Genomic DNA, 23,780 nt, shown 5'->3' on the forward strand with positions numbered 1-23,780 from the left:
GAGTCTTCCTGAAGCTCTAGATGAACAAAAGCTATGTTAAATTTAACTTCAAGCAATCTACTGTTCTACTAAATGGCTCCTGTAGGCCAACTCCAAAAAATCTTTCATTACTAATTCATGTCCTTACTCTGATCAAGTATGAAAGCAGCATTGCTTTGTGCAACTTCATAGCCTTGTTCTGCCAGAAGAAGATACTGAACCACAGCAGAATTTGAGTCACCATCTTTGTAGCTGTTGTAGGCAGTCATCAGCCTTTCAGACCAACGCCCCCGTTCACATACATTCTTAAATAACTGCAGAGGAACAAAAAACAAACAAACAAACCAATCACACAACACATGGGGGAGAAGAGTGGTTAAGAACTTCAGAAATTTAGGTTTTGCAAGATGAAAAACTAACATTCAAATATGTGTTCAAAATAATTACATTGCACAGGAAAAACTGGATAGATGAACTCACTGCTTAAGACAGGCTTGCTTTGCCATACCAGTTACTAGGCAAACACATGCCAGAATTCAGACCCTTATTCAGAATTATTCTTAATGCCAGTTTTGTTACACTTAAACCCTTGCCAGAAAAAAAATAAAATCAGTAGTTATAAAATACTGATGTTTGCTTTATATTATTTTTTTCTTCAAAGTTAATAAAGCAAATGCAAACTTGCCATATCAACATTAAAAAGAAAAAAACCAATCATGAAATACAAAGGAGTTTGATAGTACATCATTTTCTCTTTTGATAGCCTTGTCTCTGCAGTCACCAATGGATTTTAGGTAACACAGATTCCCTGTAAGGTGATGTGCTTAAATACAAACTTTTACAAGTCAGTTATTATTTGACCTTTTGCCCAGGTTTCAGCTGGAAGGAAATACCACTTAAGATAGTCAGTTGAATAAGCTAATGGACATTTGATACCATGCTGACGTCATGCCTGCTCTATAAGGAAAGGGCTGGCTGGGGCAAAGGATGATGGGACTTGGGAGTTCAGACTGAGGTGTGATGCTTCCTGTTTCTGGGCGTTGCCCTTTCTGCTTATTGGCCCAGCCTGCTTACTCACTCTCAAAAAAACAATAAAAATCAAGTGGTGTTGTGTTGTGTTTTTTTTAATGATTTCATTAAACTCTCCTTATCTCAACCCACATGGCTTTTGTTTATTTGTTTGCTCCCAAACCTCCTTCCTGTCCAACTGGAAGAGTGGTGTGTGGGAGCCTTGAGAGCAGCTCTGTACAAAGTCAGCTGCTGGCCGAGTTTTAAGGATGCTGCCTTCATAAATGAAATACCTTACCTCAACAGCAGTGTGACAGGACCGCATCACTCCAGTGCCAGTAGCATGCATCTGAGCCAGATTATAAAAAGCCAGAATGTGGCCGCCCTGGGAGGCTAAGTTAAAATACTTCAAAGCTTGTTTATAGTCTCTCTTGACTCCAATGCCATCTAAAAAGAAAGATGAATTCATTGCTATCCATTTTTCTGGAAAAGCAGTGTTGTATGAAATGCAGCATGTACTTACTCCTTAAAATTATTAAATAAAAACATTGTGAAAGTATTAGGAACCAAGACGGAATACAACACAAACTCAATGCAGTAAGACTATTCTACATGCAGTACATATACACTTCTAATGCCATCTAGTGAACAGTCATTGAAAGGGCAGATGCTTAGATCGAGTAAATCATCAATTTGATATCACTTACTGTAATACATGGAACCGAGCTGAAGTTGTCCATCAACCCATCCCTGTTCTGCAGCCTTCTGGAAATACTTCAGTGCTAGCTCATAGTTCTGCAGGAAGAGTTAGTCTAGTCATTACAGCCTTGCAATACACCACAATTTAGGTAAAGAAAGAAAATGTGTTTATGTGTAAGTGTATGGACAGAATTGTATTACTGAAAAATTACAACATATTTATCTGATAAAAAAATGAAATAGACTAAGGATATTAGCATAGTCTGTAGCTACCTCAAAGCTGGCATCCACACATAGCATTGCTATGAATGCTTTACAGAACAGTGCTCTGTTCTGTTTCTTAATTATTTAGCTTATTTCCTCAACTTAGGCTAATTCAACTTTTGCATTATCTGTCTGCCTAGGTAAGTGTAAAACCTTTGACAAGAAATCTTGTGAGAAAAGCAGCAAGGCAAATTAATTAAGTTCCTAAATGTTCCTCCATTCCCAAGAGACACAAAATGGGACAGTGAGGATTCGGTTTATTTTACAAGAAAATTAGACCCAAGTGCAAAACTCCTGCTAAAAATCCATGCTGCTATGCATTTCTAATAGCTTCAGCAACCTTTTCAAATTTATTAAAGAGAACATAGCATGTTTCATAGCTAACTCCATAGTGAATTTTTTTCTGTAGTACAGATTTTCTCATGATGTTTGCAGTGTAACAGAAATCCTCACGATTCAGTCATAGACAACACTTTCCTCCAGAGAAAAAGTCTGTTTGTAGTAAGAAGGTAACTGTCAAAAGCTTACCACTGGAACACCTCTTCCATAGAGGTAAGCCATTCCTAATCCACTCTGTCCAACTGGATTACCCTGAAAATACAGGAAAACACTTCTGCAAATAAAGGCAGTATCTACAGCTGTGTCTATCAAATTTGGTATGCCTTAGTATCACTTAAGCAAATAGTGGATAAGATAATGAAGTAAAGCTAAAGTAAATCTAAGTAATAATTATTTAGAGAGAAAACAGCTTCTTTGGTAACTTTTATTCAGTAAGTGCCTGAGTGATAAACAGGAAAAAGAAAAAGTTTTCAATTCTAGTTATCTAAGTCCACAGTGCATTTTTAAAGCGTTGTACAGCTATAGAAAGATGGGGCATTAACAGCTTATTCATCATTACTTTTCCCAAGTTTGAGATATTCTGAATGCTACAGAAGCTCCCAAAACTACTACAGGAACTCTGAGAATCTCTATTAATTTTAAGGCAGATGGGTGGCTGTTCTATAGGATAAATTACTGGCCACTGGCCCTATAAAAATATGCACTATGGTACTCCTCTGATGCCAAGACAGGAAGTGAGACACATCAGAAACCTTCAGTGAATGTAGGAAATCAAACAGCAATGCTTACTCTAGGACAGAAGTGTGGAAGAGCAATCTAATTGTGGAATGCAAGAACCATGAAGACAGTGATTTTACAATAGTTCATTCAAAACTATTTACTGTGTTTCATATGCTAAACATCTTTCCTGCAGGACTACTCATGCTTTAACTGTACAAAAGCTACCATAAAGGATAGGTCAAAGACAGACATGGGGGATAAACAGCCAGAAACCAAACATTCAAATGAGATTAAGTGTATAAAGCAAAAACCACTATCTATTCACAGACCACAAAACAAAACAATGTATTAACACAGCGCTGTAAATTTCTGTGTTAAGATAAGTCCAGATTAAAGAAAATTAATACTTAACAGAATTGCAGGTTATTTAGCTGGGCTGTATTTCATATCGTGCTGAACACAGCTTCGTGAAGCACTGTGACAAGAACTGGAGGCAGTTTATGACATCTTATGACAACCAGGGATTAACTATGGGCTAATCCAGGACAGAAGCTGCCAGCAGGTATACACACACAGTGCACAGAAGAAGCATCTGCATTTCCCAGCTAATCAGCTTTTTAGTGCACATCTGTATTTCTAGCTTACAGATAATCATACCATATCCGCAGCTTTCTTGAAATACTGAAGAGCTGTTTCATTGCTCTGAGGGACAACATCACTTCCTTCTGAATACATCTGCAGGAGAAGAACATTATTGAAGAATAACTGAAGAAATCAGAAGTTTAGCATGAAGGTCATAAAACATCTTCACTTTGCATTTAAGAGGGAGTCTATTGTACTATTATTCTATTACATTACTGAATTAAAGATCTCACCCAAAAGCGGAAAATATGTCTCCAAATGCTGGAAAATTTCATTTAAAGGGTTTAACTTTGTAATGTAAAATGAGCTGCCACAAGATTAAGATTTTCATGAAAACACTCCACATTTTTGACTTTTACCAGTGTGCAGTGAAGAACACAATCAGGCAAAAGTCTTGTTGAGATCAGAAGAAGTCAAATATACTGACAGTTAAAATACTTCTTGAAAACAAAGTAAAAATTGATTACTAAACCCTATTCATTTCAGCATTTGTTAGATACAAAACCTGCAATTTCTCCTGACAGGCGCCTTGACCAGCACAATATACTAGTTTTTTCCACATTCTACAAACACAAATTTTGCATTCTCTCCTGCAGAAGATGAGCTTAAGCTGTTCATTGCAGTCTAACCTTAAACGGTGCTTAAACACAATAATAAGGATTTAGCTCCTCACGGGGTGAAGGTAGCCTGCAACCCACATTTCAGGCAAATGACCCAAATATCTTTCCAAGTAGTAACACATTAACATGACCAATAGCAGCTTGTCAGTCATGTTTTAGATTGAAAATAGAACTTACATGTGAGAAAACTGACACAATGCCCACCTTGCAGACAGACTCAGGCTTTGGCTCAGAGCAGATACAGTCCTATTAACAACTCTGACTCAGATGCCTCACTTCTCTACACAGAACAGGAATACAGATGTCTTCCCCCTTTCATTCCCAAACTTCCTGTTTTCCACTAGGGTAGATTTTGTGAAACCTGGCTTTTTCCCCTGTACACTGTATGGAAGAGTATAGGAGCCTACACTGAGTCTTGACCTCCACCACAGAAAAAAGGCATTTAAGTATTTAACTATTTCTAAAAAAAAAAAAAACAACAAAAACCCAAACAAACAACAAACAAATCTAGTTCAAGTGCTATTTAGGGGGAAGAAAAAAAAATGGAGGAAGTAGAAAATTTAGGCTAGACATAATCGACCGTGACACTCAAATCCTGAAGAACAATAGGACACAGTAGCAAAACAGAAGTACTTAGATTCCAGCACTGAAGTTTTAGACTGCCTGATATCAGAAAGTAGGAAATTTATTATTGTTCATTGAAGGGCAGTCAATTTGCTTACTTTTGAGTGTTAATATCTTACCTTCCCTAGAAAGGCCATGGCATGTGAATTACCAGCATTAGCTGCTTGATTGAAGTATTCAAATGCCCGCTGTGGAGAAGAAAAGTGTTTTAGCCCCCATTACTATGATCTGAGTACCTTTTCTTGCCAAAGGAGCAGAGGTGAGTAGGTTGTTTGCCAGGTTATCAGGTTCTTCTGCAGATAAAAGCTACCAGTCCCAACTAATTTATCATATGTAAAAAGAGTTCCTCACTTCAAATCAGAACAGAAGGCGGCAATCCCTCTCAACAGTATATTCCAAAAAAAAGAGAGTTGTAAAACACAACTTGTAATTGCTACTAAGCACAATTTATACAGGTGAATCTTACTTCCTTATTGTACCTCCACACCCTGTTTAGAAGGGATCTGCCAGTTCCATTTCCAGTTTCTGGCCACTGGAGTTTATTTCTGAACCCTTCTAGAGCAGTCGTTTCAAGGTATTTTAAATGTAATGACCATAAAACTATTTCTCATTGGTAGCCAAATCTGAAATACTCCCCAGGACTACACATCCTCATCTCTCCATTTTTCAAGACATACTGTAAGAAGAGGTTAGCTATTTTATCTTCTACAAGCAGTAGCTAAGGTGGCTTACATCAGCAGTTCTGTTTTCTCTGTGCATTTAATATCCTTAGCATTGGAAGTTGTACTCTTGTCTACAGAAGCAAAATTTCTTGCAAGCCACATACTATGATCCCTAATGCAGACACAGTCCCTCAAATGCACACACAGTGCATCATGAAGATTCTACATGTACAATCACTCAGCCAGTTTCAAATACTACTTGAAAACTCAGTCTTTGATTTTTGACTTCCTCATTTCTAAGATGATTAGTCTTAAGCTAACAGTATAATAAAAATCAGCTCTAGATACCAGATCTATAAAGAAGTTTTATTGAATTAATTCAGTTTTATTAAAACCCCTATTATTAAAATCAATAAATACACTACAGTGCTATTTAAACACTTTTGCTTCCCTGTAGCCTCAGTTACACTTTCTCCCCCTCTATCAAGCATAATATGCATCAGAGGTGTCCAGGAAGGGTACCTGATGATTTTGCTCTACTCCTCTTCCTCCATGCAAGTGCAACTGTCCAAGGCCAACCTAAAAAATAAATTCAGCATTGCAAATAAGTCACTTTTCCATAGGGACTTTATTTTTCTAGTAATAAAAAGATACCAGTGAGCTAGTTAAATGAACAGAGACCACATCAGAATTAAAGATGCTACAAAGACTCAATATAGATTTTCTTCAATAACTACAGCACAAGGCATACTTTTTCACATTAGCCTAAGTGGAAACTTAGCCTACATATGTGACATGACTGACCTAGATGGAAAATAGCAGTATTTCATTTCAATTCTGCCTTACTCTTAAGTCATATATGACCAAATTGTATTATTTCAATTTGCCTAAATTAGTGTCCTCCCCTTCTGCATTGCGTGTAGCAAAGTTTCAGCCTGCAACACACAGAAGTCATTAAGAGCAGCAGCAGCAAGAAACTGAGGTCCCCTTTCAGGGCCAGTTGTTTTGACCAAGTTTTCTTCCATAACATCTAAAGCTATCCTTAACTCATCTGGCTGGTTTCTAGTGAAAGCCAAGACTCTTTCCCAAGATACAACAGTTGTAATGTTTTGGACTTGAAACTTTCAACAAAAAAAAAGCTGCATTTTGTGTCTAAGTTCTATCTTATGCCTGTTTTTTAAGAAGCAAAAACTAATCAGGAAATATCAACTAGACTGATTCAGAAGGAAGAGAAATCTACAAGATCCAACATCTTTCACGAAGCTGTTCCTGCAATTCTTGAAACTTCTGCACTCCATCAGGTGATCGTCATCTTACCTGTGCTTGTACATCTCCTTTCTCTGCTAAAAACTGGTAATACTGAATTAAGTCTTCTTCTAGCATCCCACTTGCCATTCCTGGATTTTCTACTTCATCTGCTAAGCGAATTCGCTGAACCACTGTGCCACCAGTCAAAGAAATGTCACTAGCAACTAGAACAAAAAATTTCAATACAAGTATTACATTGCAGCTTAGTAAAAACAGATCTTTACAAAGCTCCAGCTATTACTCAGAATTAATTTCTTTGAAACTCTAAGTATTACAGGCATTTCTACAGATGGACATAGAAATAGCATAGCATGATTCAGAGCCAAACAGGTAACTTGTTTAACAGCAAGAATTCTCTACTTTTACAGTATTTAGATTGATAGTCTTTCTGGGTGAATGATACAGAAATACACAGAAAGTCCAGAATGTTAACCTAGCACAAGTTTTTACCGTGATTTGCCACAAGTCGGTAGTGAGTGAGAGCAGATTCACAACTCTGAAGGACTCCTATCCCAGCCCAGTACCGGTAACCCTAAAAATGAACAAAACATGGAGACTATCAGTTATTTGACAACATACTGCTTGCCAGATTATAAACTTTTTCACACTATTTGTGCAAGGTCTGATGAGGCAATAGGCAATACAAAAGCCACAAGTCGATTGTGGCTGCATTTTGAGCAACTGATCAATACTATTAAAAGGTTAAGTAGAGCCAATATACTTCAGATATTACTAAGGAAAACAAACAAGCAGAACAACAGTTATAGGTGAAAACCTAACGTTTTTTACTTACACACTTCAATTTGTGTTAGGTCTCACAATAATGATTAAAACAGCATCTTGTGTAAAGATCTGTCTTTCACAGCCTATAGAAATTGGAAGTCTGACACTTCTGCTGTAAGCCAAAAGATGTAACCATAGTCCACCTAAACTCACAGTGGTATACAACTCAAAATGAAGAAACTTTTCCTTAAGTTAACAAGGATAATGGGGAAAATACTACTGCCCACCCAATACCCACATGAATGGAAATCTTACATTAAAAATTTAAGAGCACAAAAAGTTCTTGCATCTGTAAAGTTACCGTCTTACTTACCAAGATCATATGGGCAATCAGATTTCCTCCTAAAGCTCCAAAAGTGTAATACACCAGGGCCTTAAAAACAGAATCATCGGTTATTTAACATCTGCTTCCAAGATAAAACTACAAAAGCATACACTGAAGATTTCTAAGTTACCTTAGCTTGACTGGAATTGACTCCTAGACCAGATGCATACAGAAATCCAAGTGCCTAGAAATAGAAGAAAAAAAGTTTATCAGCACATCATTCAAAAAATCCAGGATCAGTCTTCCTCCAATACATCTACTTGTTTTCATCTGTTCTGCCATGAGTAAGTTGCATTTATGACTACAAACAGTTAAAATGCACAGATCTATTTGGCTGAGGTTTTTCCAAAAGTGATGTTTACTCATAAAATTTACATAACTACTGCTCTATCTGTAACACCTGTTGGAGTTGCATGACTCAGAGAAGATAACAGCATATATTTCTATTTCTGTATTTCACAGTGTTCTAAGACTATTCTGGGCAATTCCAAAAGCATATGCCACCGAGAAAAATCACCTCATGGAGACAATATTGCATTCCAGACCACTAAAATTCAAGGGCTTTGCACATGGACAAAGTGAGTGCAGCACGACTAAACAGCTTCCAAGATTCCTAGGAGTTTCTAACTTCCTTGATTATTAACTTGTGTGTGTTTATCTACCTATCTCAGAAACAGAACTCCAGATGAAAAGATGCATCCCACACAAGCCACAAGAAAAGAGTAACAGTTTCAGTCAAACCATAACACCTATAACAACTTTCATAGAACCTAAGGACACACATACCATTTGTCCTTTAGGAGAACCTTCTTCTGTTAGTTTTTCCAATAGTTCTTTTGATGACTGAATGTTCTGTTTCAGGTAATCGCCAAACAACAAAGCATAAGAGACTTTCTCCATTGCCTTGGTATGATTCATGTCAGCTGCTTTCAGAAGATATTGATATGCTCTTAAAAGAAAACAATTTCTTAGTCAGTTTGAGGCAAAGAAGTTGATTCTATTCATAAGCCTGAAGATTCTGGGGAGGTGCTTTTTTAACTCCCCTCCTATTTTCTACAAACAAATCTACCTACAGTGGTATGTTCCAGCTCTGAATCAATCTATGCAACGTCTCATATGATTTAACTAGTAGACAGATTCAGTACTGTCAAGCATGCTTCAGCTTGATTTCTCGTGGACCTTTATTAGCATTCCAAGACTTTCCATTATTTCTCCTCCTTCCTAGTCTCAGACTTGTTTTCTTTCTTTAGGCCAAGCTGATTCCTCTAATAATTTCATCTTCTAATAAAGTTCTAGGTGTTCAAAAGAACTAAGATTTAATATTGTTTTACAATTCATACTCTATTTTATAAACAAGAATAATAGTCAGACTCTAACAGATACTGTGTCCCTTTGTCATTGCTAAGGTGTAATGGACAACTTCCAGCTGTGCTTCAGTTTCCCCAACACATTAAGTAGAAACACACTTCCTTATCTCCACAAACAAGTTTAACATGGTAATAGTGGTTACTTAGTACTGAGCAGCCTGAAGTCACCACTTGCTGGTGAAGTTATCAACATGAGGACCAAGGAGTAGCTATTCTTAATTACTACAGTTAGCTGACAACTATTTAGCAGTCATTGGATATGTACAGAGTGGAGAATAAACAGACCAGAATGAAGAGAATACTCTACTTTTGGTTTTTGATTGTTTCCTCTCTAAGCATTACCCTTTTGTCTCAAAGGTCTTTTCCAACCACTTTAATTCTGTTCTATAATGTTAACTGCTACAGTTAAACAATGTATCGAGGTTAATACTATTTTTACAGTGATAAAAAACATCATGAAGTAGGAACTGAAACAAGGCAGGCCAATAAATGGTAGTATTTTCCACTTAATCTTCGAAGCAAAATGAGAACTACACTGTGAGAAACGTTTTTAAAAGGACAACTATCTTTTGGCATGTTCTCTTCTCTCAGGGCAGTTGCCACACACAGATTGTGGCTAAAGAATGACAGCACCATCCTGAATTAAGTCAACATTTTGATGACATTCACTCTTCAGAAATTCCTCATTTTTTAGCAGATTCAGAGGAAAACAGACTAATTTGTTATTCTAAGTAATCTGAAAAGTACTACTACTGCAGTTTGATGCAGTGATGCCAGAGTGACTAGCCATGTCATCCTCCTTTTGTGGAGGTGGCAGAGGTAAACTTACTCTTTCTTCTGAGCCTTTTTACTGCTTTCATTAAGGATTTTCATTCCAGTCTGATAAACATCTTCAGCTTCTTGCATCTGCCTTCTCTTATTAGACTGCTCTTCAGCTGAAAAAGAGTGCATTAAAAGCATCAGTTAAACATCTCAATTCTATTCTCTCAACCAGAAATATTTCTGAAGACAAATAAACAATGCAAGTGATTACAAGAAGATATCTAAGGGACATGTTAGATAACTTGGTAGACAGTTTCTTCTCACATGATGTCTCTCTCATACAAGTGTGTTGTTGAGAGTCTTTTAATTGCTCTAATGAAACTTGTGGAAGGAAGACGGGTTCCTCCTGCAGGTGGATGTTTTCTAGAAAATCATCAAATATAATGGGAAACACTGACAGAATCAAAGTTTGGAAAAGACCTCTAAGACCAAGTCCAAATACCTAAGACCACAGACCAAATACCACCATGCCCACTAAACAATGTCCCAAAGTGCTTACGTGGTTTTTGCACACCTCCAGGGATGGAGACTCCACCACCGCCCTAGGCAGCCTGTTCCAATGCTTCACTACTCTTTCAATAAAGAAGCTTTTCCTAATATCTAATCTAAACTTCCCATGGTGTAGCTTCAGGCCATTTCCTCTTGTCCTGTCAAACCTCTCTAACTCCCTTAGCTTCAGAAACCAAGAGTTTTATAGAGATCTCCACTGCAAGATTTCCCAAACAGCTTTAGGAATTGGCATTTGCACTGTAATCTTTTTCCATTGTAAGAACTCTGACTTTACGATTACTTATATATTGTAGCATAAATTGCAGTATAAAGTGGCTATTATTATATGACAGGGACTTCTAGATCCTTAAATAAAGGGCTGAAAATGCCAGCTTAAGAAAGCATCACTTGCACAAGAAAGCAGCATCAGGTTACTTACTTTCACAAAAGCCCCACTTCTGATCCTTCTTGTAATCATAGGTTGTTGCACACCAAAGCCTGCCATCTTCCCTCCCATCTGCTGTGCACTCTGCATACTCCTTCTCCATGAACAAAAAGGGGAAGTGGCAAGGTTCACCATCCGCAGTGCCTCCAATAGCTGTCAAAGCTGAAAATACATATCCAGGAATTAGACTGCACATATTCAAGTCAGCTACCACATAGAGGAAAGCACTCCTATGTTGGTTTTCATTTCCATGAACTGCATTTAATCAAGTTCTCAGTAAAAATCCCTCATTTACAAAAGCCTATAACAACCGAGTTTTTTTCTAAATAGCAATTGAAAATGCAGAAGTATCACTCTCATTTAATCAGGAAACACAAGCTATGTTGTTTCTTATATTCCTTAGTTCTAAGCAAAGAAAATATATTTGTTTATATTTAAAAGGCAAATCAGTTACATTTATATTGCCAAGCAACATGAAGAGCCCTTCCATTTCTCATGCCACCCTTGAAGTCCATTCCAGTGCACACATTCATTTTAGCCCCAGGGATAGACATTCTCATGACTGAATCACTCACATTGCCAAATATGATATTGAAATGCCTGAATAACAGCAGGGTGTACACTTAGAACATATAATTGTAAGAAAATACCTAAATGAAACCTGTGAGTCTAGTTATTTTCTATTGTTGCACTGAAGACTTACTTTCACTTCAGCAATACATTTAAGTTGCATTGAAAATGAATTTGAACAGTGTAATTTCTCATGCACTGGCATTTGAAATATTACCTCTTCGTATTTTTAAATGAAAATCAATCTTCTCTGAAGATTAAGAATCAGCTTCATTTTTTGAAAATTGTTTCAGTTAGCCATAATTTTATAAAGGCATTTGTCCTTCACTAAGCTAAACCAGCAGTTGAGCTCAGCTTCATTTGAAGACATTTGCAAAGTCATGCAATTGAAAATGTCAATTATATGGTGTTTTTTCAAGCTAAGTTTGTAATTCTTCTGCTTATAGAGAAAGCTAGTACTTTTTTCTAAGGTCCATAGTTGTATGGCCTAGAGACCACACTAACTAATTTCATGCTGATTATTTTAAAGCATAAGGAAGGCTCCAGGATTAGTTTGCCTGAAGTGCTCTTTGTAATTTGATTCCTTGGCAGATGCTCCACCATGCCACTTCATGTTAATTATCCCATAATACACAAGGAAAAATGTTATTTTCAGAAACTGCGTTCAAAACTACTAAGTCCACCAGATGAAATTAGCCTAGAATCATTTTAGACACCTGTTAATCAGAAAGCAAGGCACAAATTCATGCTAAGGGTACATATAAATAAAACAGATGGGAGCTCTTATCACTGTCATACAAACAAATCTGAGGTGCAGGATATTAACACTATACTTGAGAACTTAAGTTTTATTTGCATTGTTTAGTACCTGGTGTACTGCACTGAAAGCAATTGGACATGAACCCTTTACACAGCATTCAGCACAAGAGTTAGCTGTACACTCAAGTTACAAAATTTCTCTGCCTTAGTCCTCCCCTTTGCTGTTTACAAATTCCAAATCCAACCGTAATGTTCTCTTTTTTTCTCCCCAGATAATAATAAATACTAATGCTTAATGCAACACAGCAATGTGATCACAGAATAAACTGCTCAGCAGTTATCATGTACTTAAAGAATAATACAAATGGAGGCAAATGATTTCCCCAGAGGATAAATTTCTTTTTGTCAAACTGAGCATGCAAGTTACAGTTTATCCATTTTATTATCCTGAATAAAGTATATGGTATTTCATCATTATATTTTATCCTTTTTTACTTATGTCATACTTCATGCTGCAGGAAACTCAAATACAAATTACTTGTAAGCAGTATTGGTTATGTTACTGCAAGAGTCCCCTAGATGGGGGGAAAAAAAGCAGCAGGGATTGAATAATCTTGTGGGCAGTTTTCAGCTAAAATGGTTAGCGTGAAACTTGATTGTTATAAAGACATACAATTCCTTGCGAACCAGAAGAGAACAAGACAATTTCTTTCTTACAAGGTTAAAATCCTTAGTAGTACTAATTGTAAATTACTGAAGTTGAACTTTTGTTCTGCTCAATATCCTGCAGACCACACATGGAAACTTGAAGAGTTGTTGTTTTTTCTTGTTTGTCTGTGGTTGGGGGGTTGTTTTGTTTTTTGTTTTCGTCCCCACTGCAGCACCTCCCCCCCACGCCAAGTAACCTCATGACCATACACAGAAGCCAAACTGTATTTAGAAAAGCTTTAATCTTCCTTTGTGCAGCCCTGTTGTCAGTTGCTCATTTGAGAGATGCAACATCTGTACCTGAGGCAGGTTCCTGTCTGACTCAGTTAAAAAGTTTCCTAGTAAAGCTATCCTTAAGCAGGGTTGGTGGTTTTTTGTTTTGATTTTCCCTGACAGAATACTAGTACTTTTCCCTCAGAATTGCCAGAATTGCTTTGCTAGAGAGAACCAGTAATCAGTCCCTCTACATTATTTACTTTGTAGTAAGTTCTAAAAACTTGGCTGCATTGGCTAGGGTACTCAACTGTGCCATCTACTTATCTGCTACAAAAATGCAAGTCAAAAATACCACATTTTTATCAGAAGATAAATATTGTAATTTCCTAAGAATTTAAGCACCAGGACGTATTTTTACCTAAATTTAAAAACCTACTGAAGTTTACATGAAGTCTAGATTTTGCCTGAAGGAACAATGACATCCTAGGAAGCATGCCTCTGCGTTACAATTTGCTCCTTCTCTGTCAACTGAGACTCCAGGCAAACAGCCAGGAGGCTGAAATACTGACGCAATTTCTCCTTCTCTAGTTGGTATACATAAACCCAGCATGGTATGTCTACTTGAGTCCTATTTGAAGAAATCAGAGCTTTCTCCATTTGATAGTTTAAGCTTTCCAGCACGATGGAAGTAACAAGAATTACGTAAAACCCTTTCAAATGTATCTAAAAGTAACCACTGTGATTTCCATCACAATACAGCTGAAAACTTTTTGACGTTAGTTTCTAATAGAAAAGGCAGCAATTACCATGCCATTCCAGAGAGACCAAAACACTAGTTATTTCATATGTTCATAATTACTGTTTATGTCCATCTACATGCTGAAGTTACTCAGATGCATCTTTCCTGCCACTTGCTCAAAACGCTGTGAGCAGTTACCTGGTCTTTGTATTTCTGCTTCTTCCAAATCCTTATCTAATAGATTGGCCATTTCCAGAGAGTTCAGCTCTTCCAGTGAATTCTCTTTTTCCTCCTCTTCACTGTGAAAGTTTTTTTCATCCTCTGACTGCGAGTCTGATTTCCCTGATTCAAGGAAGATCTGACCTGCTACCACTCGAGTTCCTGTGGAATGGTCCTTTACCTGGTCATCTGCAGATAAAGTCTGAAGGATAAGAGCCACATTTTAGAAGATTAGAAATTGAACAGCAGCAGCTAGCAACAACATATTACTTTTAAAGATAGGATTAATTAACACAGTAAGCTTAAACCACAGCATCAAAAGTAAGCTGAACTACTACTACTACAAGCTTTCAATGATTCTGTTTCACTTCTCTTGAAAAAAAAATTAAACATTTAAAAGACAACATCACATTAATTCTTCTAGTGAACAGAAGAAATTAATTAGACAGCAAGAAATACAGAACAGTTTAAAACAGGAATCAAATCACAATTCTGAACTTTAGGCCTTTGCTCTACTTCACAAGAAAAAGAGAATGACGAGAAACTGATCTCCTCACCTTTGGCTCCAGTGATTCATCTTGATTTCCCTCTTCATCTAGAAGAGATGGTGTAAGTCAGTTTTCCATGAGTAATTTTCTCAAAAATAAAGATAAGTTTAGCTATAATATTGTGCAACAGTTCTGAAATATGCGAGTACACTATGTTGCCTAGTGTACTTCTGACAACACTAAGTCTTTCTGAAAGAATGAAGTATTTCACAGGTTAATCTCGCCCTCCTTAAATTATGCTGACACAATTGTGTCTATTATACATGAAAAAAAGTGTGATTTAAAAAAGAAAAACAAACCACAACAAAACCCCCAAATCAATCCTCTAGATTACTACACAGTATGAACTGTTCCAGTCCAACTAAACTACTTAAAAGATATGCATCAAGTGAAAGGAGCATATGGAACCTAAGGTTTGTAGTGACCAAATCAGCTTTAATATGAACAGCTTCAGGAGTGACCAGAAAGTTTCACGAGTACCACCCCGCTTATAATTCAACAATGTCCTTTATAGAATGCCATTTCATTTTGCCTAACATACTCAAACCTTTATATAGAGTTCTCTCTATGGAATTTTGAAAAATTAGTTTGTCTTTAAGATCCTGTTCGAGAGCTGCAAGTCTTGTTTAACTGTCATCTTTCTTATCTGAAGGTATCATAATACAATACTTGATTAGAAAGACTGGAAATAGAAGAAATGGTAAAGAAAAGTTATTAGAGACCTGAAGAAAGAAGTAGAAAGGAGGGAGAAGACAATCAGAAAAGCTTATTTAGGACAGCTTTACCATTGCTTTGCAGAACCACATCTCTTATTTTCTTTGTTCCTCTAACTTAAATGGGTTACTCACCATGCTTTGAACAACTCAGTTTGTACTATCATCTCAACTGAAAGCCTCTAAAATGATCACAGACAAAAGGTAACTGTTCCCTGTTATCACTATTTGATACCACCTCATTTAGGTGCACAAAGTCCTTCCACATTTGAAAGATGACCTTATGGCCTCCTCTCTCATTCTCAACTCAAATAGAAATAAAAGCTCAAAATATAAACAGATGACTAGGCAAGGATGTTGCTAACTCCTACTACTTCTGTAAGCACTTGGCAGCAAGCGAAACTTACGTACTTTTAATCTTCATGTACTAACAGTGTTTTGCCAGAGATCATTCATCTTTTAAGTGACAAACTACAAATGTGACACTTTTTTCAGTTCATGTTTTGAGGACTATTACTGTAACAGAGCAACTACAGGTGTCTGCAGTGAAGGGGCTAACCTTGCAAGCCAAATTCCAGAAAGCAATTCCCGCATTATTTGAAGTATAACCTTTAGAACAAGTAAAACGATGAGGATCAATTTTAAATGTTACAGCACAAAAACCAGGAAAATATTCTTAGACTTACAAGCGAAGCCGCAAAACTAAGGTGCCAAGTCTGACGCTGCAACTGAGACAATCTATCGAGCACACTGAAGTGGATGTAAAAATCAAAGTTTGACTGTCAGCAGACACAGGATTAAAAAAGATCTGGAACAGCTGGTTGGAGTAAGCAGCTGTATCTTACAGGTTCAGAAATTAAAACATGTAGAGAAACATTCAGAGAAACTAGTGGGGACAGCAAAGAGCACCCCAGAAGTAACAGACTTTGCAAGTAGCAACCAAGACAGCATAAGAACTCCAACTTTGAAAATCATCAAAAGATGCATAAGGAACAAACAAGGCTAGCTGCATTCCTGGCAGAGATGATGTTATCAGTTTGAGCAATCTAATGGAATCTAATCTAAGGCGGATTGTGATAAGTCTAGGAAGTTCTACCACTGAATTTCAACACTTTGGGCCTCCATACAACTTGTTTTTTAAACACAGTAAAAGTGCATAGGCATTTAAGATACTTGAGGTTATTTTGCATTTTAAAACCAGACAAATTTTAAATTTATCATGTTTTCTACAAATTACATTCTACTATCCCCCCCACCAAAAAAAATCAAAACCTAAATACCACCTCTAGAATTTCAATCTCCAGAGCTTGTCGAGAGATTCACAACATGCTTCTGGAGTGGGGTGAGAACTAAGACAAGGTTAACCTACCCTATAGCTCCTATGCTGCTATTAATACATACAACGCACTTACACAATATCAGTTACTGCAGTAACAAACACCATGTTATTTTTAACAGCTATACCCACTAGGGTGGGTGTTTGTCTGCTCAAAATCAGCCTCTATGCCCAACAGCACTAGACTATTCCAGCTTTTTGGTAAAGGCTTTAGTGATTTCAATTTGTGGAAGGCTGACTTTATAACAGAAGACCACCACAGAATGTCAGATCTAAATAGGTATACTATCAAAGAACAATTATTTTGCTACTTCATATGCAAAGGTTTACTAAATTGAAAGGTGAAAAACATCTGAGCAAGGTATGATAGAATTCATTTAGTGTTTACTCTTCCTCCTTGGAAGTAAATAAATCTATTTCATTTCTATTGCATCATTTAAATTCTCTCAGAAGGAACCAGCATTGTTATTAAGAAACTGTACCATAAAACAGTGGTCCCCAAACAGCACAAAAGCAACAACAAATACTAGCTTAGCTGTTCTTAGCTTTGCGACTTTCTTCTAAAGTTAGGCAGATGAGGTTGTAGTGATGACCAATAATGTAATTAAAAGAGGGATCACAACCTTGTTATTTCACAGAACTGCTGACTAGTACACACCTGCTACTCAGAAGTGTGTTGACTTCTATGAAACACTTGAGAGAATTCAGCAAGTGTTAAAATAACATCTATGAAAGGTCACAGTTTGACCTAAGAATGGCTTATTAGTCAAGGCTCAGCTACTGATGAAAGTCACAGATGTTTGCACACCTGGTTTGGAGATCAAAGCTGATAGTTCAGTTTGCTTTTCCACAGCTAAATTTTAAAAACAAGTAACTGACTATTTTTAAATTCGAGTCTGTTATTAAGGTGCCTAATTCTATAAATCTCTTCTGAAAAGGCCAATTTGAAACTAATCCCATCACTTGTTAAAAAAATTAGGGAGATGCAATGATACAGTAAAAGGATTAAGTAGGCAAAACCACTCATGGCTGAAACATGCAGCTGACAACATTCTACAGAATGAGCTGTAGGCACTGCTGGGTGCTCTCACACCCAGTTAGGACTGTAGAGTACTTCACAGAGCTAAACACTTGTTTCAACCATCCACCACTCCATATATAATTAAAATCAGGTTTAAAACATATTAATTTTTGTTCCATTAGAAAAAACAGTGTTCAGTCAGTCTATTTAAATATAGTAAAAGTACTCTGTCAGCCTATGCTAGATAAAAAGATCCTACCATATGCTGGATACAGATCCTACCATTCTGTGACAATTGCCATTTTCAAGAGAGCACTATGGAGAAAAGGGTAGAAACAAGGAGATCTGTGCAGTGTGATTCAGCAAAATGAAGGTCCTTTAGCTTGAGGGAACACAACAAAGTTTTGCTGTATTAAAAGATCAACTGACAACCTTATCCTGGTTTGCTTTAGAACAGAATTAATTCTGTTCAGTAATTTTAATTTTCAGCACAGTCTCTTCTAATTAACTGCATTTTCTACAGTCAATGGCGTGGTTTTGCCGACACTGCTTCTAGCAGTGATGATGCTCAATGTTTCTAGCTGGCACCAAGGACTGGTATACAGACCAGGGTCACTGCTAAATCTTGTGTCTTACACTGGGGGTGCAGAGTAAAAGGCCACAAATACAGGGAGGAGTGGACAGGACAGGTTACCCTGAACTGACCAATTAGGTATTCCATTCCAAATACACCTGGCACTGGTTTAGTGCCCAGCCCTAACCTTTGACAGAGCCCATAAAGCTAAAGGACTACTACTACTAGACAAGAAATACTATCAATTTCAACATCAGAATGGTAACTCACCTGTGGGACAGAGCCAAAAATTCAGTAAACACAAGCAGCGGGCAATCCCCCAAAGCTCTGATGAACGCCCTAACTAATCACTGTAGTCAGCTTCCTTCCACTATTTGCCACACTCTTCAAGCTCCAAACACTATCACAACGAAATAGCTATGAGTTTGCATGCTAGAGAGCTGTGATCTCCAAAATGGGGCATGTGCACCCCAGGGGGCATGCTAGCCAACCCATTGGGGGTGCAGAAAGAAAATACTTTCTAAATTGTTTGTGTTTATTTCACCTTTATCTCACTTTTTTCCCAGTTCTATTTTTACGCAAAATATGGTAGCACAGTAGTAAATACTTTTTGTTTTAAGAAAAGTTAAACAATGAAGAGGCACACTCAAAATTGTTTTTCCACAGAGAGAGGTGCATGAACAAAACTGGTTTGGCAATGACTGCTCTACAGCATCTATCAGAGATTTTTGGGTCGATTTTTAGTTATTTCTTTTAACGCTCTTTTTGTGTAAACGACTAGTGGGAATCTGCAAGAATACAAACCTTGTTTATTGTATTTCTGCAGGAAAACAGGAAATCTTATGGAAAAAAATTACCTCAGATTGCTTCTCATCAATTTTTCAACTGTTAAAGTCAGCACAAAAGCTCCATAGCATAGATTCTATTCCTATTACATAGGCCTCTAACACATGTAGGCAGTTAAGCAAAATCCATAAGTGGCACTTACTCAGACGATTAGTTTCAAAGCATCGTTGACAGCAAGACTGCTCCCAGCTACGATCTGTGCAGTTACTCATTTCAGTGCAACGACAAAATCAAGCTACAAGTCAACCCTTACCTCACTTTCTTTGTGAGAACTGAGATTCCCTATCACGCAACAAGTTTAGGGAATGTTTTCCAGTTATTAAGCAAAATCAGAAGGGTCAGGGAAAGCCACTGAGCTGTCTTTTTACAGAACAGGCACAAATGTTTCTTACAAGTATGTGACTATTCTCATCTGCCCTACTAGTTAATGAGACAGTATGAAAACCTCTGCCTAGCATTGAAGTTAGCCATGGAAGGTGCAGGACTGTTAGAGAAAGAATCACTTCCTTTCCTCATGTAAAGTGAGAGAATTTCTACCTCTTATTCTGCAAGCATTAGGAAAACCTCAAGAACCAAATAATATCAGCAATCAGGAAAAAAAGTAAGAGAAGGTATTTTTTTTTTTCCCTTATGTTCTTAATGATCAATAGAAGAAGTAGAAAACCATTGCTGCTGTGATAAGCACAGGACAGCCAGCCTTGGCTTGAGCAGCTTTTGCCAGTTTCCCACGATATCATTATTATTTCTTTGGCCTCAATGCTGAGTTTCTTCATAACTTGTACTAATATTGTATCTTTAAAAAAATAGTGCTCATTTCTTTAGGGCTGAGTTTTCTTAAATTCATTTCAAGTTTTCAGTACACAGATTCAAGCAAAAGTTTATGATTATAATGTTAGAGTTTAAAGCTATAGTTAAAAGACTCCCTAAAAAATAATCTTTTGAAGTCAGGAAACTTAATACTTGAGTCATTTTTACTCATCCTTAAAACCCCTTCCACGAACATATATTTCACATTACTGTTTCCAGACCATACATTAGGAAAGAACAAGTATTCAGGGAAGCATTTAACAGTCTCTGAGCTTGTACTAGACTCTACTAGAGAAAATGGTACTGTGGCTGTAGGAAATGAAAACGTCAATCAAGTAATGATGACTTCTTTCAGAATGACTCTTCACAAAAACTGGAGCAACAAAGTTTTTCTCCCTGTTATCATCTGCTGCCAAAAGCTGGACTCCAAACACCTTCTCCTAATTAATTTTGGATATTTATAAACAGTTTTACTTCACAGTAGTGATTTAACTGGCGACAGCTCCTAATCATTCATGTAATGTACCACATGCTTTCTTGGACCCATCAATTGCATTAGTTCAACTAACTCTAAACATATGTTTTTAAAGGCCAAATTAAGCTATCAGAAGTTCATAATCGCAAACACAGCTTTGTGACAGTGGAAAAGCAGTCAAAACAGAAGAGTGGCATGCTAGCACAGCCATAGTCGGCCACTTTAACAGCCCTTAAACCTAACTTACACACACAACATTGTTCATCTAACAAGTCTCATCTCACCTTAGCTTTTTTTCCTATATATATATATATTATTTGTGAGAACATATCATTCAGAGTCAGGGTACATCTTTTTGGCTTCACAGAGCTTGTAGGTATTTTTTCTACACCTTGGGAAGTGCTGGCTTATAACATTATGTACAAAGATCTTGTGCTTGATACCTATTCTGAACTCCAGTAACATCACCTTAAATGTCAACACACTCCTCTATACATGAAATAGAACCCCAAACCACTGAAATTATCTTTAGAGAAAATGCTGTTACTTTTCTGAAATACTGACAGCCTAAAAGCACACTCCTAGTAGCACTGGATAATGCTGTCTATTAAATATGCCTGCTTTCTGGCTTTAGAAACACTACATAAATAAATGCATTGCACATTGCCCCCACCCGCCCACGGTGGAAAGAAGGGTGTGGGAGGTAGAAACCCTTGGAAAGGAAGTAGATAACAACATATGCGAAGCACAAAAACCCCAAGCTACATAACAACAAAAGCAGAAACGTGTTATAGTGACATAATGCAGGCCCCAGAATTGCTCTCTCTCTATATCTGCATGAGAAAACTGTTCTGATAAAGCCAACATCAGCATTATCAGCTTCTCAGCAAGAAACTGCAAAACGGGAAAGAAAAGAAAAAGGTCTCGTTTCAGTTTTTAGCAGAGCAGGCATCACAAAGTAGGCTCTTAACGAGCTGTTAAAAAGCAGGAGCCGGACTAAACAATGTGTTCACTCCCATGAGGCCTACAGAACAGCCCCCGCTGAGGCAATGCCAGCAGGCACAGGGTGAAGCAACCGGCCCAACGCCCCTCGGTGAGTCTGGCTCCGCCACCCCTGCTACTCCCGGCCATGCAGCTGACAGGAGCTCAACTCCCTTGCCCTCCCCAGCGCCGTCTCAGCGCACCGGCGAAGACGGAGCTGCCGCCACGCAACCCAAAGTCTCAGTGAGAACACAGGACCCACTTCCTAGTTTCCGCCGCCTCCACGCCGGGACTGCCCCCGTCCCCCAGTGGCAGCAGCCCGCACCCCCTCCCCCGCATCAGGGCAACAGCGGGTGGGAAGGCCGCCGCAGAGCTGAGGCCCTGCGAGGCAGGGAAAGGTGAAGTCCCGGTACTAACCGGCCGCGGCCAGCCCTCCAGCCCAGAGCGCCGCAAGGCACAGCACCAGCCCAAGGCGCGCCCGCCGCCCCATCCCACCGGGCTCCTGAAGGGCCACCGCCGCTGATCAGGGGCCCCGAGTCCGGCTTCCTGGCCCCGCCCACCGCGCCGGCGTTTCCAATCCGCTGGCCGCGCTGACGACCAACTACCAGCTGCTGACAGCGGTACACGCAATCCCTGGGGAACGGCTTGCTCTACATGGCCCGCTCTGATTGGCTCGGAGAAGGGACGGATCGCTGGTCACTCTCTCGTGTTGACCAATCGTACCGCAAAGGGAAAGCACGTGCTTGAGGGAGTCTGGATACGCGAGCGCGCCCTTCCCAAACGACAGATTCTATTGGCTCACGGGCAATTCCTACAACACCCAGCGTGGCTTGCGAAGCGCAGGGCCCAGAGAGGGGTCTGGGGCGGACCGACAGCGAGGCAAGGACTACGGCACCCAGAAGCCTTGGCGCAAAACTGCGCAGTGAGGGGCACGGTAGTGTCACTTGCGCCCCGGTGGCTGGAGTGTGAACAGCACGGTCGGTGCCTGACCCGCGCCACCCGCAGCTTCACGCTTGGTTCCGAACAGTTGGTCTCCAGTAGCGCTCTTCCGATTGAAATTTAGAGGTCGGCTGGGGAGCATGGCAGTAGCTCCAAGCTCCATCCAGCGGAGCTCCATCCGCAGACGACGGCGAAGGGCGGGAGGCTTTTCCTTGGCCGTTTGTAGGGGTCGGAAACGGTGGGGCGGGGCAGTGTCGTGTGGATTTGGGCGGGGATAGCAGAAAGCGGTGAGGGAAAAACACCATTACTGAGAACTGAGCAGGTTCCCTTTCGGCTCTCTGGGATAGGTAGGTTTTGTGACAGCAGGGCTAAAGTCAGAGCTGAAGCTTCAACCTTCCAGGGAACCTGAAGAGAAGTTGAAGGTTTAGTTCATACTAAGCCCTCATTCTCTGTTTTGTGCTGACTGCAGGCCCAGACCAAAGCAAGAGACCTGGGTCAGAAGAGTAGGTGAAGTTGCACACAGGGTATTCATTATAGGAATAGCATTAGGTATTAACGGAGAACATCCTCAGAGCTCTAAATCTGGTGGGAACACAAAGCTAAGAAAGAGTGCACCTCTGAGAATGTCATATTTTGCTGTATTGACTGTCTCCTGGCTGCCTGTGAATTCTTGAGTATTTAACTTGTGATTACAGGAGCATTGTGGCAATACTGTTGTGTTTGGGGCTATTTCAGATTTAGCTCATAAGTATGTTGCTATTTGTAATGCTTTCCTTAGAAACGCTGGAGGGCAGGGATGCTATCCAGAGGGACCTTGACAGGCTTGAGAGGTGGGCCCATGACAACCTCATGAGGTTCAACAAGACCAAGTGCGAGGTCCTGCATCTGGGTTGGGGCAATCCCAAGCACTGATACAGGCTGGGCAGTGACTGCCTTGAGAGCAGCCCTGAAGTAAAGGACCTGGGGGTATTGGTGGATGAAAAGCTCAACCTGAGCCACCAGTGTGTGCTTGCAGCCCAGAAAGCCAATCACATCCTGGACTGAATCAAGAGAAGCATAGCCAGCAGGTCGAGGGGGGTGATTCTCCCCCTCTACTCTGGTGAGACCCCACCTGGAGTACTGTGTTCAGTTCCGGAGCCTCTATTACGGGAAGGATCTGGAGGTTCTGGAGCATGTCCAGAGAAGGGTGATGAGGACAATTAGAAGGCTGGAGCACCTCTCCTATGACGTGGA

At 39.1% G+C, this 23,780-nt stretch overlaps 1 protein-coding gene across 2 annotated transcripts in view; it reads right to left on the bottom strand.

Moving 5' to 3' along the window:
* SEL1L (SEL1L adaptor subunit of SYVN1 ubiquitin ligase) overlaps positions 1-22,187 on the bottom strand; it is a 39,675-nt gene extending 17,488 nt beyond the window's left edge. For both annotated transcript variants that reach the window (XM_068148714.1, XM_068148713.1), the window contains exons 1-17: positions 22,026-22,187; positions 14,865-14,902; positions 14,287-14,509; positions 11,091-11,258; positions 10,170-10,275; positions 8,760-8,922; positions 8,104-8,157; positions 7,962-8,021; positions 7,316-7,397; positions 6,875-7,029; positions 6,080-6,136; positions 5,015-5,083; positions 3,667-3,744; positions 2,479-2,541; positions 1,695-1,782; positions 1,286-1,434; positions 128-293 (exon numbers count right to left, since the gene is read on the bottom strand). In XM_068148714.1, coding sequence (XP_068004815.1) covers positions 128-293; positions 1,286-1,434; positions 1,695-1,782; positions 2,479-2,541; positions 3,667-3,744; positions 5,015-5,083; positions 6,080-6,136; positions 6,875-7,029; positions 7,316-7,397; positions 7,962-8,021; positions 8,104-8,157; positions 8,760-8,922; positions 10,170-10,275; positions 11,091-11,258; positions 14,287-14,509; positions 14,865-14,902; positions 22,026-22,098 — 1,792 coding nt within the window. In that variant the 5' untranslated portion in view covers positions 22,099-22,187. The remainder of the gene's footprint in view (positions 1-127; positions 294-1,285; positions 1,435-1,694; positions 1,783-2,478; positions 2,542-3,666; positions 3,745-5,014; positions 5,084-6,079; positions 6,137-6,874; positions 7,030-7,315; positions 7,398-7,961; positions 8,022-8,103; positions 8,158-8,759; positions 8,923-10,169; positions 10,276-11,090; positions 11,259-14,286; positions 14,510-14,864; positions 14,903-22,025) is intronic.
* Positions 22,188-23,780: the final 1,593 nt, after the last annotated feature.

The sequence above is a fragment of the Melanerpes formicivorus genome, unplaced genomic scaffold (assembly GCF_026170545.1).
Source record: "Melanerpes formicivorus ecotype bairdi unplaced genomic scaffold, bMelFor1.0.p_v2 SCAF_17, whole genome shotgun sequence".
Classification (NCBI taxonomy): domain Eukaryota; kingdom Metazoa; phylum Chordata; class Aves; order Piciformes; family Picidae; genus Melanerpes; species Melanerpes formicivorus.